This window comes from Rhyacophila brunnea, unplaced genomic scaffold (genome assembly GCF_057557595.1).
Source record: "Rhyacophila brunnea isolate RB1 unplaced genomic scaffold, BYU_Rbru_1.0 scaffold_2, whole genome shotgun sequence".
NCBI lineage: Eukaryota > Metazoa > Arthropoda > Insecta > Trichoptera > Rhyacophilidae > Rhyacophila > Rhyacophila brunnea.
Window position 1 is genome coordinate 54,567,063 of NW_028232859.1, and position 21,430 is coordinate 54,588,492.

Sequence of the window (21,430 nt, forward strand, 5' to 3'; positions counted from 1 at the left end):
GAAAATGTAGAAGGCATATTATTGTGTTTTTATTATTCATCAAACAATAATTATTTAGTATCTGTTCTGGTTTCGTCATATTATTAGGGGGGCCAAGCATATTAAAACACTCAATCAGCGACACATCGCGATGTCTTTTTTTATGAAAATCGATGTCTTTTAATAAATATAAAATAGGTAGATATATTACAACAATGAATTAAGGGGGAACATATATGCCAACAGAGAACTTAGCGGAAAAATACGAACCTTGCAATTTGAGATTTTTTTTGATAATTTACAATTTCAACAGTATTAATTAATAAATATGTATCTGAAAACATTAAAAAGATTTTTTTAAAGTCACAGATTAAGTTTAAATATTGGGACCATACCTAAATAATAAGATTTCATATAAATTAAAGGATTTCAAGTTATACACATTTATATTTTTTATAAAAATCGATGTTTTTTAAAATAGATATAAAAAATAATAATACCTACTATGTAATTTAATAATTACATAGTATTTTCTTTTTAATTTAATACTATGTATAATATATCAAAAATCTAAACGCTGAAAATTTGAAAACAAGGGCGGACGTGCTCAGCGTGGGTCAAAATGGAGCTTTTATTCTATTTTAAAAGCATGATCCTGGACATACCTTAAACGTTGTAGATAATCTATTTATACAATTTTGAAGCCTTATTATCCTTTATATTTGTTTTAAACATTTGATGACTGCATAAAGTATTTTTATTACATAAAATAGTATTCTTTTAAACCTCTCGCTCTAATGTTTTAGAATATAGTCATATTTCAGTACATCCATGTGCAGTGGTGTAAAGATTTGTGACATGTGAACATGTACCTAACCGATTTTTTTTTAAACGGTACATGTTCAAACACGCGCGTTAACATCATTTTACTCCCCACTTCAATTATAGTTTGTTAATTTATGGCTACGGCCGTATGTTATATGTTATAAAATTATATAAATAGATTATCTACAACGTTTAAGGTAGGTATGTCCAGGATCATGCTTTGAAAATAGAACAAAAGCTCCATTTTGACCTACGCTGAGCATGTCCTCCCTTAATAAACTAAATTTTAATAATAAATATTATATAAAATTAAATATAACTATAAAAATAATGTATAATAACGTAACCTATGTACCAAATATGTGACAAATTCATATTTTTTTTACAATTGTAAGTTTATCTTTGACTTAAAAAAAAATCTTTTTAATGTTTTCAGATACATATTTATTAATTAATACAGTTGAAATTGTAAAAAAAATCAAATTGCAAGCCTCGTATTTTTCCGCTAGGTTCTCTGTTGGTATATGTGACCCCCTTAAGTATTCAAAAATATTGGCTATATTTAATAAAACGTAATAAACTAAATTTTAATTCTGAACATAACCATACGAATAAATAATGTGTCATAAAAAGATGAATGAATTCCCATTTGATAATGTTTTTTTAATTACGAGTTTATCTTTGACTTTAAATGAAAAATAGTATCCTTCTGTTTTTAGATACCAACGTATTGATTAATTATTACAAACAAAAAATAAATCTAATGTTGGCTAAATTGAATACCTATAGAAAGCTTCGTATATCAGTTTCCTTTAAAATAACCTTTTGAACACCTAAAGCCCGGTACTCATTAGCGAGGCGTAACTGTAACCGTTCCAGATACTGTAACCAACTCTAGATGCGAAATAATTATTTATTAGGCTCGCGAACTAATTATTTAGCGTCCATCTAGGCTCGAAATGGATCGGAGCGCACCGGGGGGCCGTTCCGTTCCGTAAAATCGGCAACATTGCCGTTCCGTCTCGTGGAAAAAATAATTTTACCGTTTGAGCTAGAATGCCCATATTATAAAAAATTAAACATTTAATTTTTTAAAACACTCAAAAAATTAGATAACTACTTATGTTATTTTTTTCAGAAAATTAGCGAACGCTCTGTTTCGTAAAATTTTCCATTTCGAATGCTGGTCTATACTGGTTACTGTAGCTGCAGCGGCCACGGTTACGAGTCGCTAATGAGTACCCGGCATTTAGTTTTAATATTCGCAGCAATCAATAATCAGACATACGTTTGAAAAACAACATTTTCTGACACAAACACTGATTTAATTTATTTTGAATGTATGTCATAGAGAATTGTCATGTAAACGTAGATTGTATGCGTATTTTTTTGTTAATTTTGTGTAAAATGAGTATCGTATCATTATTTTGAAATTGGAATGGTTACGTAACATAAATTTATTTGAAAATACCGCATAATAATTAAGTATTATGTAAAATATATTAGGTATATATATAACGCCCACGATGACCGAGCGACTCATGCGCCGGCTTATAAATGGCCGGTTTTTCAATTTGAGTTTGGGGTCAGAGTATGGACCTAACGGGGTGTTTTGCGTGGGCAAAGTCGCGCGAAGCGTTGAGCGGCACGCCAATTCAAACGTATAACCGTGTGTGAAAATGTTCGTAAACAGCCTTTTTTGGTTGTACGTTTAAACGGTTATACTTTTGAGTTGCGCGCGCCGCTCACCGCTTCGCCGACATCGCTCACGTAAGAGGACCCGTAATAGGTTGAGGAAGTGGCTAACCTCGTAAACCTCGTAAACCTCGTTTGTCGTAAAAATAAATCTGTTAATAATTAATACAAACCTCCACTCTGTGGAGGCCCATAAGATGATCCTATTAAGATCGGACATGGTAAAAAAAAAATATTATAATGTGTCGTATATTCTTGCAATACCTAGGTAGGGTAAGGTAAGGTAATGTGGCGATACAGGTAATTTGGTGATAGTTTGTATTATTACGTGTATTCAAATAACCTGCCGTCCAAAAACTTTCAAGAATAAGTCATAGATGCAGCGGCGGCTCCTCTAATACCATGCAAGTGCTACGCACCGCCTGCATTTTTGAAGACATCGCTCAACTTTTCATGTTATTCATATGTGTATCACTCACTTAACGAAGTAGAACATGTAGCAATATTATGAACAATACTTCGTTCATGTGCGCAAAGCGATTGCGATCCAAATAGATTTTCAGTTTGCACAGGATTACAATGAGGTCATTGTATACTTCTTAAACCGTGGTCCAATGTTCCTATGGTAGCGTTGTGTGTAGCATTTTTTACACACTTTCTGATCGGCGCACGAAATTAGGACTCTAGAAACAAAAACGCCAGTTTCTGTTTTATAACAATGTTGGCGAGCTAATTTTTACCAATTTCACATTTAAGATTTAATGAATCGCCAAACTTTTACGAAAATACCAACTCTCGCATTTATTTCTAAGCCACTCAAATACATTCATATAATAAATCAAAATTCAAAAAAACACAGCAGCACTACATGGGTAGTAGGTCGTAGCTGAATAATAAATAAGAACGATAATATAAGAGAAACATACTTTTAATGACATATAAATACATTAGAAATAAATCTGAGTTCGAATGAACGCTGATTTACAATATAAATATTACCTACGCAATGTTAGTTTATTTAATAATTTCACTTAAATTAATAATAATGTGAAATTTAAGAAATAAATATACTGCTATTCACTATTGACAAAATGACCCAGTGTCGTCATCCGTTTTTAGAACGGTTCAATTTGGCTGACGCATTCATAATTCGCAGCAGCGTTAAGCCATAAACTGTGACATTTATTTTTCTTTATTGATATTAAATCATTCAAGTGTTTAAAAACTTTTTTAAGAAATAGAATAAATAAACAAAGACTTATTTAATTTATCTTCTGAGAAGTTTGACGTTCAGTCATTATTGTACACTAAGATATTATATTAGCTTATTGACGCGGCAGTCTTCGGTGATTAAGGTAATCATGAAGCGACGCTTTACGACCTTTACGTGGCTAGAACAAGAGTGTTCCTGATGCCGCCAAAGAGTGACACTTTATACCCTTATGGCACAGCCTCAAGGGTTTCGTTGCCATGGCCGGCCCTCCCTCACCCTGCAGCGGTGCTACAAAAGCGACCTACGTGCTGCAGGTCTGACATGTCGGGAGGCGCAAGAGTTGGCGTTGGACCGAGGGAAGTGGCGCGAACTTGTGCTTGCCCTATGCTCCAATGCTGGGTATAGAAGGTAAACCATTGCGCACTACCAAAAAATGCTATTCTGAAGACCACCGGCCGCCACTGCATAGATGTTCATACTATTCTTTGACTTGGAAAAATTATTTTCAAAATGTTATCAGTTATAAGTTGACGTACACGTGTTTGTATAGAACGCTTTTCGGAGAATTGATACATTTTTCAAATAAAATCATTATTTTTTCAACATTTAAGCTGTATCAAGGTAATATTCATACTATTTATGTTTTTATAATGGTTTTTCATCGTGCATAGCCTATTATATTTATCCATTAATACGGTTTTGTTATTATTTAGTGAATTTAAACTTTACCGACTTACAAATATCATAGAAATATTAGGAGATTTGTCATTTTTCGACAGTTCATTTTTAGGCCATTATTAGGTGTTTTTAAAAATGAATAAACCAGTGAAAAAAATTACAACAAATTATTTTATATTGTCTTACGGGTGCTTAATTATGTTTTAAAAAATAATTCCAGGTTATATAGACTATCACCAAATTACCTACCACATTTTTTGTTTGCACCTAAATGAGAAAAGAGAAGTGAAGGTGACGACAAATGTTACAGAACGTATTCATTTGTTGATATACAAAAAGCGGTAGACCTGGTGATGGATCAAAATTTGACATTATTCCATGATCATCTTTAAAAAAAAATTCTAAGAACGAGGGAGAAGATAGAAATTCAACGAAGAATTTTTCAAAAATAAGAAGGCCTTTTCCATTGACAGTAGAAAATGAGCAAAAATTGGTCACATATATAAATAATATGCTGGTGTTGGGCTTCGGATTGACCGGTTTGGAGATAAGGGAGATGGCTCATAAAATTGCCAAGTCTGTGTGTCGTGATGCTTTTTTAAGCTCGGAAAGTGATTCAGCCAGTAAGTGGTGGTGGAGTCAATTAATTATTTTAAGCCAGATATAGTTTATCGGTGCGTGTGCCTGTGAAAAAGAAAAGATATTCTTCGGCAAAATGCCTTACTCCAGTTGGAGAGGAACAACCAGACGTAAATGCAGAAGAACGAGTAGTTGTGGTAAAACAACGTGGATGCTCTCGAGTTTCTTCACTTCCTCCGTAAACGACTCCAAAAAACCAATCACAGCAAACTGACGACGAATGGATTTGTGGAATATCTGAGAAAACAAATTTTCACGACACTAGGAAAAAAATGGAGCGAAATGGATTGAATGTTGTTTTTGTATGGAAAAATATCATGAAAAATGACAAACTAGTGCCATTGACAACGTATTCATGTGCGATTTTGTGCAAATTATGATGCTGCATTATAAATAGATAGATATGTAGTCAAATCTTCAAAAAAACTCAAAATCATACAATATCACCAAATTAAATACCCACCATCACCAAATTACTTATGCTATCACCAAATTACTTATACCGTTTTTAAGTACTTATACTATAAAAAATCGTGTATTTCCCTGGCTTTTGTATAATATATATTTCTTGTAAGGATTTAATTATATATTGTCCTGATATTTCGACGTCTTTTATTTTTCTATACAAAAAAATAAGATTGTAAATGGAGCTTTTTTAAAAATTATCACCAAATAACCTTACTTCACCCTACATTACGCATATATTATTTATTATATTTTCTTAATAAAATACAATTTCAATATAATTAACTTACGAAATGTCAGTGTTGCCAACATAGCGTTTTTCTTGCTTTGTTTAGTTTGCAAAATACACACCTGGCGTATGGCGTTAAATTATTAATATTAACCATTAGCATTTAATTTGTAGACACCGCAAATAGCTTAAAAGTTCTTACGAAAATCCTAGAATTAACTTGGAAATCAAATATTTTATCTTAACAATTAATGTAACAGAGACAGAAGTAGATTGAATACACCGGGCCAGGGGCGGCTCTTCTTTAAGGCTATACCTCAGTTGAGGCATGGTCTAAAAAGATCGTGGCTAGGCGATGCGCGGATTGCGGGTCGCGGGTGCAAATGACGCATGCCGACCGAAATATAATTTGTCATATAAATCCAAAATGCGTCTATTTAATGTTCTGTTTATTGTTCTATTAGTAACACCAGGTTGGCTAAGGAAGGGCGAACCGGGCCAGGGGGGAAACCCAGCAGCCAAAAGTCCCCGTGGGGGACAGCAGTGGGATAGCGACCGGGAGTGCGCGCTCAGTGGCAGCCCGTCCGACATAATCGAACCCGATCCTTTTATGCCAGACGCGCCGTGGACTGGCAGGTCCACATGAACGCGGTGGCTAGCGATCACCGTCTGATCACATTTTTGTTCAGAGTTGCGGTAGATGCGGCCCCATTGAGCCAAACGGAGAGCGTACTGCTTCTTAGGCGCTTTCGGACGAGCGGTGTCAATTGGGATGCTTTTGACGTCAAAATTGGTAGACTGGCTATATATCGGCTGACAATCTCCACCAAAGAGCCAATGACGACTGCGTTCATTACTCAAACTGCGGAGTCGACGCTGGGTAGAACCTCTTTGAAGCCAACAACCTTGCGCCATGGTGGGTACCAAAATTGACGTCTTTGAGAATGACCATGAGACTTGCCCAAAGGAAATTGCAAAGAGCTAGAAGGTCTCAGAACGACTTATCCAGAAATGACGAACCTACGGAGATCTAAAATGGGGGGCTATAATCCGTGGGGACCACCTTTCCGCGTGATAAAGCTGGGCTCAAGGCCTGGTAAAGTCATGGCGGCTATGCGGCGCCCCGATGGCACCTTTGCGATGGACAGCGCAGAGTCTGCATCCATACTGCTGGAAACTCTAATTCCACAGGACATACCTACGGCACATGAGGATGACAGAACCTGTCAACTAAGACTATCTGCAATCTTGCCGTTGGAGACTCAGCATTCTCCTGAGCCTACCCAGTCGGAGGTGGGATTAATTTTTGATGGCCTCAGGGCGGGCAAAGCCCCCAGACCTGATGGGATCAGCAATGTGATTGCCAGAAGGGCGTGGCTTCCAGCGCATCATGAGATAGTCGGGCTGTATGCTGACTGCATAAGCAGGGGCATCTTCCCGGACTGTTGGAAGAAGGGTCTCCTTAAGATTATACCTAAGATGAGCACACGACCATCGCATGACCCAAAAACGTACCGTCCAATCACTCTTCTGCCAGTGCTGGGTAAGATATTGGAGCGGTTAATCAGCAGAAGGCTGGAGGACCACCTTGAGAGAATCTACCCTATCTCGGATAGGCAATTTTGCTTCAGACCCGGCAAGTCTACTGAGGACGCCATCACATTTGCACAGAAATTTGTTGAGGACTCAGAAGGAGTCATTGTGGCAGGCTTCTTTTTGGACATAGCCGGTGCCTTCGACACCGCATGGTGGCCATTAATTCTGTCTAAGCTTTGGCTCCGACAGATCCCGGGGGACCTCTTTGCCCTAGTGCAAAGCTATTTTAATAAAAGGGAAGTTATATACGACTCTAGCACTGAATTGATTCACAGGGAGACCACCATGGGGTGTCCGAAGGGTTCCGTGCTTGGCCCCTTGCTATGGAATATACTTTTGACGATGTTTTGACGTTACCTCTGCCACCAGGTTGCGCGCTCGTCGCGTACGCTGACGACCTTCTTTTACTAGTTAGCTCGTCGAACCGTCCGACACTCGAGCGCGTAGCTAAGGACGCATTATCGAGAATCCTAAACTGGGGTAAGCTTAATAAGCTTGCATTTGCACCTGGCAAAACGGAAGCTATCCTCCTCAAGGGCAGCTCAAGGATAAACATAAATAAGCGATCACCCGCAGTGCGCTTCGGCGACTCTGCTATAAGGTTTTCTCGAGAGGTGACCTACTTGGGGGTCGTTCTGGACGAGAAGCAGACCTTTTTGAAGCATGCTAAAGTAATTGTGGCTAAGGCCAACTCAGCCTATCAGAAGGTTGCTCGCCCGGCGGGCAACAATTGGGGCCTAAAGCCTCGGGCCCTGAGAATCGCCTAGGAGGCTATATTCATGGGCATCGCTGGCTATGCCTCCAGCGTGTGGCACACCAAAGCCTCGCTGACAATTGTGGAGGCAATTGGGAAGAGAGCGAACAGAGGGCTGCTCTGATTGGCCTTACTAAGGCCTATAGGACCATATCTACGGATGCCCTGGCGGTCCTTGCGGGGGTCTTTCCCCTCGACTTGCACGTTCAAATTAGAGGATCGATCACTCTCCTTATGAGGAGAATCAATACAACTCTCGCCGGTGTCCCTCTGACACCGCCATCGAGAGTGGAAGGCGTGAGCTACAGAAAGACTGTACCTGAGCTGGTCTACAAGACCGCATATGCGGCATGGCAGGCGAGATGGGTGGCCTCCCCTAAGGGCCGCCAGACTTTTCTATACTTTCCAGATGTCTCGGTGAGACACATGACGAGGAGACTGATGCCGACCCACTGGACCAGTCAATTCATGACTGGCCATGGAAACTTTGCGGCCAAACTGCAGGGGTTTGGTTTGGCAAGATATGGGTCGGGTTGCTCATGTGGACACGACCAGCAGGACGCAGAGCACGTCCTGTGGGACTGTCCACTTATGGGCCCCGAACGAGCGGAGTTTGCCCGGGTCCGACCCCATTCGGCCCCAATAGGACACGCGGACATGGTGGCAACCGAGACCAATTTTGCGGCCTTGCCTTTGCGCTCTAGTCCATTTCGAGCCCTGGCTAAACCCACCACCTAGAAAGTCGTCGAGCCGTGACCACACCGGGTACCGTTCAATCTATTTCCACAGGTAGGTACGATATTACTGAAGTAAAGACCAAATTTCGAATCAGATTATGTTTTGATTATAATATTATGACTTATGTAATTATTAGTTACGAAACAATTAATTCTCCTTCAATTTATATTATTGTTCCTGCAAAAAATGTTAGTGCTAGTTTCTAGACGTTTTTAGAAAATCTAGCGTTTTTTTCTGCCAACTATTTTTTTTTTTACCTTTCTGACATATTTTTGGCAGTTAGCAACACTGGAGTTGCTAGGTATTAGGTATACGCCAGTTGTTTTATTTTATATGCAATGTATGCCTCTGGTATGAAAGAACGATATTTATAATTTCTTAAAATTCTTTATCCACCGTTTTTACATCGTAATATTATACAATCATATTTTAATTTTAATTTACCTACCTACCTATCCACTTTTATTAAAATACGTTTGACTGGCCACAAATATGTATTCATGTGACTATGACCGTTTCCGGCAAGAAATAATTCCAGTTAGTTTTAATTCCTGCCGCCAGAGTTCTGTCGAATGTATTTCATTTATAAAATAAGACCCTTTTTGCACTGGGGGTACCTACTTCGTCTCTAAAGAATAGATTGTCTACGCGTATACGTTTTTTATGACTTTATATTTATTTTTACTTCCTCAAAAATCAAAGTGCAGTGCCAGTGATCCCGCAAAGAGAGTTTTCGTTTCGTATATTTTGTTTAATCAAAATTATCAGCATTCGGCCGCACATTTAAAATGGCAGCCCTACCACGTAGAATAATCAAAGAGACACAACGTCTGATGCAGGAGCCGGTGCCGGGTATAAGTGCTGTCCCCAGCGATACAAACGCCCGTTATTTTAGTGTAATTGTAACTGGACCCGAAGATTCTCCGTTCGAAGGCGGTCTATTCAGATTAGAACTTTTCCTTCCGGAAGACTATCCAATGTCGGCACCCAAAGTTAGATTTATTACTAAAATATATCATCCGAACATAGATCGTTTGGGACGTATATGTCTCGATATTCTGAAAGACAAATGGAGCCCTGCCTTACAAATCCGAACGGTACTGTTGTCAATTCAAGCCTTACTGTCAGCGCCAAATCCTGACGATCCGTTGGCAAATGACGTCGCTGAACTGTGGAAGATCAACGAAGTGGAAGCAATTCGCAATGCTAAAGAATGGACGAGGAGATATGCAATGGATAACTGAGCGTCTGCTGCATTGTCCTCAGTGCCTGTTTCACGATTGAAGTTATGGTGATAGAATGTTTATAAACTATTGCTGAATCAAGTCACTGGCTAAATTTTGTTGACTGTTAAATAAGTTTTATAATAAAGTTATCACGACATATTGTGATGTGTGAGATTGTTCTATGCCGTGTGAGCAAATAGTGTTACAATTGTGCTTTTTACCTTGATTTTCTAATGATAATGATGTGTCAAAAACAAAACAAACTGTACACCTAACACCATACCAATGAGGTGGGATGCAAATGTCATAAATACAAGTGACCATTTATTTAGTGACAGAATCGATGTCAATTCTATTTATATGCCACTGTTAAATCAGTTATCAACTTCACATTCTTAATGTCACGACCGCATATGAATCCTCCCGGGATAATTGTGCAGTTTAGCCTTATACGTGCGCTGCCGACAGTTTGTTTTGTTTCTTTAAGTATCGGTCACAAATGCCTAGAATCTTGTATATACAAAATATGCAGTCTTTTTCAATATCAAATCTAGTACAATATACTTACCTAAGCACTCCTCGCTTAATATATTATGATTAATTGCTGCTACAATTGCATCACTCGGAGAGGCGATCAAGTTTGTTCAGTGGCTGATTCAGCTCAAAGGAAAATGTAATGGAGGGGTTTTGACATGATTTATTGTCTAAATATGACTTACTTATGTATTCCCCATAATTTTTGTTTACTGTTGCTGCGTCCTCCATTTTTTTTATTGTAAGAATCATTAATTTAAGATTGCTGTTTATGAACAAACCGCGTGATGCGCAATCATGCACGGGCATTCTGTCTGGTAATAGAATATACCTCTAGCTTTTATCTGTTCTCACATTATTTCTTGACCATCACCCTGGCTACCCTGGTCTCTTAAGTATCGTTAACATAAGTAGAAATCCTCAATTTGAAAGCGACAACATCTGAAGATGGTTTCGTGACAACTTTTGGAATTCGGTGTGCAATTTAATCTGTCATTCATAAACATCTAGCTAGAATCTAGATGTAGGCACCCCACTCCCAAAAGTTGTATTAAAAACATACGAATCATGGAAACTTTTCATCAGTTTGCTTTAAGTCAGAGTGGTGATTATAATTCCAGGCGGAGTGTGCTTTACCCAGTTATTTTTACTATTTAAATTCTTACCAGTCAACTTTGAAAACTCAAAACCCATAGTAATATGTTGAGCACATTCGAAGCCGCCTAGTATTTCACAGAAATATTTTTAAAATACAAATATTGTCACAATAAATTTGTACTAATATAATATTATTGTGTACCTGTACATATTTTTTTTATTAAAATATTATTTTTGAATTTGTGATTAACTCTTTCAAGTTCATTAATTTTTCATGTTTTTTTTTTAAAGTATAAAGAGGCGGTGTTTGCGTAAAATTTTGAAAAGAAATGTAAGATTCTTTCGATATCTATGAATTGTAGATTTTTTTAGTTGGAATTTTATTATTTCACCAGTACCGTCAGCACTCCACCTTTTATGGTTGAAATTTTATTTATATTACTATTGATTGCAAAATAAATACTATATTATTTAATTGAAACATAATTTTGTATGCAAACTGATGTTGAGGGTATGTATTTATTGTATTCTAGCATACAATGTCAACTTTAATTGTGCTAGGTATATTAAGTTTGGATACTCCGATGATATATGATATATAATATATTATTTCAACGCTTGTATGACAAGTTATGTATTACCAAACTCTTTGCTTCTGAAATAGAATTTTAAGCATAAATACAAACTGGCTTTTCTTTTAACCCAATGTCAAAATACCAGAGTACTAGAAGCCGGTGATTTTCTATATTGATGACTAAAAATTCTGATGACATCGAATCAGATGTGAACATCAAGAAGCATGTTAGTGCTGGTCAGCAGTATAAGAAGTCACCGGCTTACAAGTTAATGGTAATGAAGAGGTATGAATGTCAATAAAACACATGGTATTGTCTCTGTAATTTTATTCTATAAATGCATGACTAGATAATACTCTCGGCAATTGGAACAACTGATTTAATAGACATTTGTACACACACGCGCGCGCAGCCGGCTCCGCCTGTCCGGCTCGCATTACGAACAGGAAAGGTTACATCAAGATCAAGTACATCAGTTAATCGCTGTTCGCTCAGAACACACTTCTTACTTTATAAACACATTTCATACAAAAAGTAACATTTATATTCATACATTTTTTTTATTATTTATTAAATATCTGAATTTAGCATGCTAGCAAACGATCATTTGTTATAAGAGGTACTTAGTTAACAATAATAAAAGATGTGTCTAAGCGGATATGAAATTTGTAATGATATTCCGTAATAGTAATCATTCCAACGGTCATAGTGGCTCGATCGCAGTGGACAATAAGCTGAAGCACTGGCTCTGTGGCTCTCTCCGTCTCTTATTCAATGAGTATTTTAATAATAATATATATTTATTTATAGCATTTTTAAATATCTGAACCGTCGAATCGCTCGCGACTACATTCTCGACATTTGTGCAATTCTTGTGCAAAAGCGAGATTCCCTAAAGCATGAGGTTCATCACCATGCTTAATACTACAGTTGCACCGATGTCGTAGCCATAACATCTCATATATTGTCATGATTCATTTAATACCCGACACAAAATGTACTAGAACACTTAAAATGATACATTATATTTATATTTGTATATATAAGAACATTATTTTCATTTAATTAAAATATGCTTTTTAAATTCACTGTCAGCCACAATATTAAAATCAAATTTTTAACAGTCATCAATTACACACTATCCAAGCAGGCACTTTTAGCTGTGTTTTTGTCTTTTGAGAGTTTGCGATGGGCCGAAATTAAATGTAAACCGGATTCTCTTGTCCCGTTAGAAGGCGAAACATCGAAGTCGGCATTGTCTTCATGAGAATCTGAAACACAAATGTAGAAACATTAACGCAAATATCTAAATCACAAATTGAACATTAATTAATTATCTTTTAAGTACTTCCCAAGTCATAATAACAGCTAATTTGTTTCATATAATATCAGAGATAAAAATAACCATATTATCACATAGGAATATCTGTGAGTCAACATGATACACATAAAAAGTTTCCAATACACAAACATTCACGAATTACATGTAATCGTGTTGTGAAAATAGACCAAATTTGAATCATTCAAAACATCAACATAAAATTACAATACTGAATTAATTTTAATATTGCTTATAAATTTACACACAGCTTCTTCATAATAAGAAAATTGAGCTACTTATTGAAGACTTTAATTATTATTTTTGATTGCATTCAATCATAACACAAGGTTTAGTAACGGCAACACTTCACCTCTCCAACTGAAGTAGCCAGTAGGTTGACAATCCTTTCGTGTGGCACAGCTACAACGCTTTGATTGTTTATTTCTATGATGCGGTGGCCCACCCGGACACCTCCTCTCTCAGCAATTCCGCCCCGCAAGAGACTGCAGATCTAAAACATTCAAAAACCGCCATTGTTATTCCCAACATTCACTTACAACAGATTGAGGACAAACGGATGTGGCTACACTGCAGTCACTTATCTCAACAACATGTGTTTTCTACACAAGAACTAGATAAGAAACATCATTTTGTAGAATTGTAATGAAGTTAATATTGTTGAAATTGTAAAAATAAATTGTAAGTACAAAACAGTACATAATCAATGGCACATACGATATTGTGTTTACTCATATTTTTCCAAGTTTATAATGATACATTTGGATATATAATATTTTTTCGAGTAGACATCAATCAATTTTATTGTATGCCTATGTTGTCAGTGTATAAAAATCACTAAATCATAGTTATGGAAATCTGCATTACTTTGAAAGTTGATTTAAAATTCCAATAAAATGATAATGTAAATAATTATATTAAAATCTACAGGTCAATAGCTATTTCAGTGAAGCTATCCTATACACAAGGCGGCTATTGATAGTAGTTTATCATATTTATGTATTGAGTTGGTTAATTGTTGCCAAAGTGGTCGATATCGCCTCCTGGGGGTCGATATAATATAATTAGAGGTCGACCAATGCATTCAATCACAAATTTATTGACAGCAACACAGTATATATGATTTTCATTTGTAATACCATTTGTAGTTACAATATAGTAGCTAAAGTTTATCTGTGCAGTCAGTTTTTATGTGCATTGCGCATATGTATGTATGTGTGCGGTGCAGATCTGTCAGCACACAAACACTTGTATCTCACAATTGCTACGTTTGCATATGTGTGTGTGTGTGTGCGGTCCTTCTGAGACCTGCACGTGCCAATAGTCATTCATTTTGGTGGGGGTGAGACGTGTGTGTTTATAAATACACAAAGTGTTTTATATCATCGCAATCAACGATAACGTAATTGCTGACGACGTGTTATTAAAACTGCTTGTTTATTGATAGACTTTATATTATAATAGTTAATTGTTTTATTTCGACTCTACTAATACCGCAATGGCAGCGTCCACTTCTAAACAGGCTGACAACATTCAGTGGAATATTTCAAATTTGGTTCTATATCTGCTTAAGTTGACAACATCTATAGTCATTGAATTATTAGTTGACCTTGAAGCAAAGATGCTATTTAATAATTTAACTATGGGTAAATTTTGGAGGAATATAAATATTATGCAAAAATATTAAAAACTTTGTAATGCAGCATTTCCCTTTTTAATTGCATTCCCAATATAAGGTTGAACCTGGCTTCAGTCATGTTAATTCTATTTTAACAAAGCAAAGAGATAAATTTAAAATTTCAAACAAAACATTGCTAATCTTGCCAAGCATCATCAGGCACATCCGTCTCATTGATTTATGTAAAAATTTGATTTTATCAAAATAAAATAAATCATTTAAGAATTACGTAAGTTTTTTTTCGTTTTTTAACAATTTTTTATAGAGTGAGTCTATGATCAAAAAAGTTTGGCGGCCAAAAAGTGCTACGTTTAACAGCAACTCTTGGCTGTGTTAACTTTTTGAGCGAGTTACACAGTTTAGATGGCTAACTTATTCTAACAATTATAATACCCCATTACATAAATATGATAAACTACCGTTGATATCCGTATTGTGTATAGAATAGACCCACAGTTGTTATAAAGGACTCAAGTTATTAATATAATATTAATAAAGATCTTGGTTAAATTTAGTATAAAATTCACAATTGAATATTATTTTGAAATGGGTGGGTCCCCATTTTGATAATTTGCATCTAACAATGTAATGTGGTTTTTAATAATTGAACCAACATTAATGACTGAAGGCATGGAAACTCATCAATTTACGCAAGTCATACAATATTGAACCTGTTTTAAAGTAAATTTAATGATTTAATACGGTTACCAAAAATACAAATTATTGATGCATTTTTCTGAATAGATGTTTTAGTGAGTGAAAGGCATGATCCTGTCTCATTATGTAGAAGTAGTAAGTGTCATATATCTTTATAGTCTTGTTATTGGTATGGCAACTGGAATAGCTATCATAATGATTTTGTAACAAAGTTATTTTTGTTAATTCTACTTTAATTGAGTCATTTACGTTGACAGCGGTTTCGGGCTATAAACCCATCTTCGAAACGGTCGACTCCGACTATTACCTTTCTGTACACATTTTAGGACATTCCCAGAGGATGTGGTTTGCATCCTGTATTTCTCCGCCATATGCACATGTAGAAAGGGTAATATCACTTCCCTCCATTTCGGTAAGAGAATTTCTCAACTGTCACTTTGTGTTTTTTTTTCGTCTGGATTCGGGATGGAAGGTGGATAATTATGACACCGGAATTGTTATCAGAAACGGCGAGGTTTATTTAACGTTAATAGTATACTATATGGTTACATTTTGAATAATTTATTTTATCCGTACGAAATCGGCGTGCTCGCGGTTTTGCTGCTTGTCGCGATATCTTGTGATTTTTTTTTACGAAACCGTCGTCGAAAAGAAAGCGACGTTGCAAATCTCCAACGGTTAACAAAATTTACGGCATTGCCGGCTGGGCTCTTTTATTATTATTTATTTTCGTAATCAGCGCTTTATTATTTGTTGGTTTTGATACCGATTCGGGCGTCTCCAGATACACAAAGACATCCCCAAATGGGGACCATACGGGGGTGTCACAGTAACCAAGTTCATAGAGCCTGCCAGCAAAGCCACCATTGTCCAGTCAAAAACTGTTTTTAACAATAGGTAGGTATTTAATTTATCTAGTGAAAGAATGACTTACGACTCCATTTTGTACGCTAAAGCCGAGCTGGTATTTAGTGTCTGGCCTCTTTATCTTGACTTCCACAACAGGAGCGCAAGGCACAACTGTCAACTTGACAACAGTCTGATTTTTAGAATTCTTTATGTACGTCTGACACGTCGACAACGGCAAACCGACTAAGCTCACTCCATTTATGGCTATTATCTGGTCACCTGAAGACAAAAAAAACACATTCATTACAATATCAAATAAAAAATTGAAAAATCAAATAATGATTGTGATATTGTGTTTCTTAAGGCCATGCATTAGTTGAGGCACGGTCTAAAAAGATCGTTGCTAGGCGATGTGCGGATTGCGGGTCGCGGGTGCAAAAGACGCCTGTCAAACGAAATATTATTTCTCATATAAATCCAACATACGTCCATTTTATGTTCTGTTTATTATTCTATTAGTAACAATAATAATATATTCATTGACATGTTTTCTTTTTAAAGTAAATGGGTAACGTTTTTAGTCATCTTTACACGATTTTAGAATTAATTGGCCCGTCGCCATCATTGAAGCGAGTACAAAATTTCGTCGCGCGTACAGTTGAAAATTATTTGGCGTTTCACTGATGCGTCACCTTAAGACAATTTATAACAAAGGAATTAATGTGATACAATGTCAGGCCTTATCGGCATTTGGGTTAATCTTTGAACTCTATAGTAATTGTAATATTGGCCAATAAGCTTTCAGAATGAGTTATCATTGTGGCTCTAGAACCTTGGGTGGACCTTGGACCACCTCAGATAAATTTTTCCATTCTAGTTGGGCTCCTTCTCCTGTCGTCGATGTTGTCGATCCCAGTCTCGCTTAGTATCAAAACACCTGTCATGGTATTACCCCGTTCTGTTGTGCTGTGACATCAGATATCATCCTCAGACACTAAATATTTTTCACATGACTACACTTGGCTACCTGTAACTTCCGAGGATTGTGGCAGTTAATATTTATCTAAACGGTAGGATAATACAGATATTAATGTTGTATAGGCAGACTTTCTTGATAATCGGGAGCGATTGAGGTTCCTATAGAGACCATGGGGTCTATTAATGCTTACAATCCTCCTTTTAATTATTACAGATCGATATATCACTAACAACTCTCCTTAAATGGGGGGAAGGGTTTGTGTAATGTTATGATTTATGACTGGGGGAATAGGGAAAGTTGTAGAAAATGAGTATTATCACAAAATCAACAAAATAACTCACTTTTGTGAGAATGGAATATTTTGTGAGGACATTCTATTGAAATTAGTCATTTTCAACAAATGTGTTTTTTGACGAATGGTAGGGGAAATTCAAAATTTTTATTTAACTCCGACAGGGAATGATAATAGTGTACTGAAAAATGTGACCTCATTTTTCATCAACTGAAAATCTGATAATCTGAAATATTATTTGCCAAATTAAATTTGAATAATGAAATAATAATTGCGATATTAAAATATAATTATTACTTTAAGAGAAATATAAGTGATTCAAAGATTAACATTTTATTAACAGTTTCAAAAGTTAACTGACCTATATTGAGTTGCCCACATCTTGCGGCAGCTCCAGAAGGCGCCAAATTGGCGATAACAACAGTCGGCAGCATGGATCCCCATCCCGACTCAACTATAACTACTCCTAGGATCTCCCCTTTGGCCTTCGGTACGACCACTTCCTTTTGCATTTCCTTCTTAGCGAACATCTGCAGCTCATCCCCAAATATTTCTTGGCTGTTGAGGACTTCCTGATAGTCCATTTCCTTTACAAAACTATGATCTTCAATTCCGTTCGCTTTGAGAAATTCCATGTAAGCCACTTGAAACGCTTGACCAATGGACTGAGCAATAAATTGTGCCTAAAAAAATAAAAGTCACATTTCAAAACAGTTTTGTGACGCTTGAAAGAATTCATTAGTACTTCAAGACAAAGAAAATTGATTCTGGAACTTTTTATTAGATGAATAGAGTCCAAATAAATATTATTAAATACAGTAGATACTCGATTATTTTGTCTAAGCAAATAATTACACTCTTAATTCAGATAATAAACTGTTATATTATATTTTTTCAAAGTGTATCAGGCCCCTTGGTATAGGATATATCTAAAGATATTGTTTTCAACAATCCGTTTTTAATAACTCACGGAAGGAAAAACATTTCAAACATTCACATCCTGGATCTATAGAGAGACAATGTACATATTTCCCTGTTTGAGCCTTACACGGTTGTTTTTTATCATAGTAAATTTCTGGGTTTCCACCGTGTGTCCTTCTTCCTTCTTTCCTCAACGTTTCGGGCTCGTTGCAGAGACTATTATCAAGAGATGATATGTTTTATGATGAAATGTAGTGTAGGTATATGAATGTAAACATTGCTCTAAGAATGTCAAAAGGAATCCGATTAGCTAAGAGCAAACGTTGCTCAGAGTAATGTATCAATCGTTACAACCAGAGATACCGGCTCGAATATTGGATTTTGCTGAAGCAATGACGTTTTTAACCGTATTCCATCATCCCTATTAATATTTTCAGGGTTTCTATGGATTTCAATGGCCTCCTTTACCAATCGTGCGAAATATCCTTTATTCCGACCCAATATCTTGGTTTCAAAGTAAAATTTGTGTCCTGTATTCATCGAGTGCTTGGCAATTGCTGACATCGTGTAATGTTTAAGTCGGTATACCCTCACGTATTCACTCACACTAAAACATATCATCTCGGGGAAACCCAGAAATCAACGATACATATTTCCCGCAGATATTAGGATTTGACCTTGGACCACCATTTCATAGCATATCGAATTGCTTTACTGATTTTTATAGTATAAGTGGGTTAGATAATTTGATTTACGAATTATGAATTTATCGGAAAATATTTTCCAACAAAATAATGCTCTATATATTATTTGAGATTTGGATTCGCGGTTGGTTGTAATTGTATTTGATTTTTGAACTGTAACCACGTGTTTTTGCTCCTTCTTGCCAAGAAACAGGAGACAGTCGAACATCGAGGACATTCCGAAAACCAAATAAAACACAACTAACAGTTGACCTCAGCAATTTTAATAATCGAGTTACTATTGTAGACAAGACCTGAACAAAAACGAACCATAAGTGCGAGTTAGTAAGCATTGGCACGCTTATATCTCCACACTATGCGTTAGAGTACGATATAATCTGTACGGCTGAATTCAATATTTTTTTGTAAGCGTCGCCGGTAAAAATGGATTTGACTGACTACATTCATTTAAAAACTGCGAGCATGACATGCTCGATGCAAAAACGCATGCAAAAACAATACATTGTGTTGTTTTTGTGTTAAATATAAAGTGAGTGGTAATTATTTTTAGTTATTTTAGTAGAACATAATTATTATGGTTAACTAAGTTGTGTATAAATTTGGTAGCCATACTGAGAAGCAACACGATGGTATACTAATTATTTAATTATTATTAATTAGATAATTAAAATCAAGGTTCTGCTGTGCGTTATACGCAAGAAACACAGCTTCATTTTTCCAAAAAACAGGCACTCTGAGATTGTAGATCATAATTTTTACTGAATGTAAGACTGTTATTTAAATTATCTTATATTATTATGTTGGTACATAAATCCTAAAAACTTATTTTTTAGATAATATTGGTAAAAAAGATGCATCAGTTCAAAAATTATGTATTACGCCCTACGGGTACCTATAGCGCCAACTGTTAATAATGATTTTTGGCTGGAGAAGGGTTCAATTGGTTTGTGTGGGAGTATTAAATCATGCATACCTCTTCACTTTCAAATACATGGCAAATCATTTTTGGAGTTCTGTTGACTTTTGGCGGATCGTCCATCTCATGTGGTACGAAACGACGCCGCGCCATCAAAACGACCAAATCGCCAATGTCCGCAATGTACGATATAGTACGAAGGGCGTGGTCCATCATTATCTCTTTTAGGTCAGTGTTCAGCACCATTATTTTTTCCGTCGATATAAACAAGTCAACTTCGGTACTCGGCTGTGACTCTCCCTCAGGAGCCTGAAAATTAACGATAAAATGTTATAATTTTAAATAGAAGCGTCATAAAATCAAGTTATTATAAAATATGGAATGACGATGTAGAATGTGTTCATCCATAGAGAAGTCGATTGAAATAAATTTCGGTTTGAAGATTCACACCATAGACAAAAAAACAATATTCTATTTAGATTTTTTTTAAATTCTTGATCAGTCGTGGGGAAATGGAAATTAAAATAGATTCTCTCGATACGGTGGAAGTCTACAAAGTCGGAAAGTTTATAACAATATGTATTATTAGCCATAAATATTAACTAAATAATTGCCACATAAAAGAATACTGTACGGGGAGAGTTGAGAAATATGCACAACGATCGATTATTGTTTTACTGTTAAGTTATTTGGAATAAAAAAATGCTAGCAATCCACTCACCAATGCCTACAGGATCCATGAGAAGCAGAAAAACAAAAAAAAAAGATAAGAAAAAATTCTGATCAGCAAAAGTTTAATGAAAAATCGATTTAAGTATGTAAGTATAAAACCTAAAATTATCATGTCTATTATGTATGTTTACAATAATGTAAAGGAGGTGATTTCTAAAATGCAGGCATATTTCGTGTTGATATAGATTAATAATAATTAGGTAATTAAATATGCTTATGATACGTGTTGCATGTTCCAAAATTGATGAAGGTATAGTTTAAAACATTTCGTGTTGGTATGTATGTATTCCTCAGATTTAAATGGTTATGAAATAATAATATGTACGACCTACTTATTCAGGGAAATTGATCGATGATAACAAAATGCTTCTGTATTTTGTAGCAAGCCCAAATGTGTAATAATATGAAGACTGTATATTACGTCTACTTTTAGGACTATAGTACGGGGTTTACCGTTTGTTTTCGAGCATCTAATAGAATATACAGTGAAGTATTATGATTCTCATGTCAAATATTAATAAGTAAAGCATAAGTCAATTACAATTAAAATATTAGGCATACAGATCACGAGTTGCAAGATTGTCAAATCTTTCATACATAAATAATTTAATTATTAAAAA

General features: G+C 35.9%; 2 protein-coding genes across 10 annotated transcripts in view; one reads left to right on the forward strand and one right to left on the reverse strand.

Moving 5' to 3' along the window:
- Positions 1 to 9,365: 9,365 nt before the first annotated feature.
- ben (bendless) lies at positions 9,366 to 11,853 on the forward strand. The gene has a single exon (XM_085946580.1). The coding sequence runs from the start codon at positions 9,600 to 9,602 to the stop codon at positions 10,053 to 10,055; it is 456 nt and encodes a 151-aa protein (XP_085802706.1). The 5' UTR covers positions 9,366 to 9,599; the 3' UTR covers positions 10,056 to 11,853.
- Positions 11,854 to 12,813: 960 nt separating this feature from the next.
- The window catches only part of LOC147072527 (uncharacterized), a 454,455-nt gene continuing 445,838 nt past the window's right edge, over positions 12,814 to 21,430 (reverse strand). For all 9 annotated transcript variants that reach the window (XM_085946933.1, XM_085946932.1, XM_085946926.1 and 6 more), the window contains 5 exons: positions 20,136 to 20,387; positions 17,899 to 18,220; positions 16,352 to 16,545; positions 13,435 to 13,575; positions 12,814 to 13,014 (listed from right to left, as the gene is read on the reverse strand). In XM_085946933.1, coding sequence (XP_085803059.1) covers positions 12,943 to 13,014; positions 13,435 to 13,575; positions 16,352 to 16,545; positions 17,899 to 18,220; positions 20,136 to 20,387 — 981 coding nt within the window. In that variant the 3' untranslated portion in view covers positions 12,814 to 12,942. The remainder of the gene's footprint in view (positions 13,015 to 13,434; positions 13,576 to 16,351; positions 16,546 to 17,898; positions 18,221 to 20,135; positions 20,388 to 21,430) is intronic.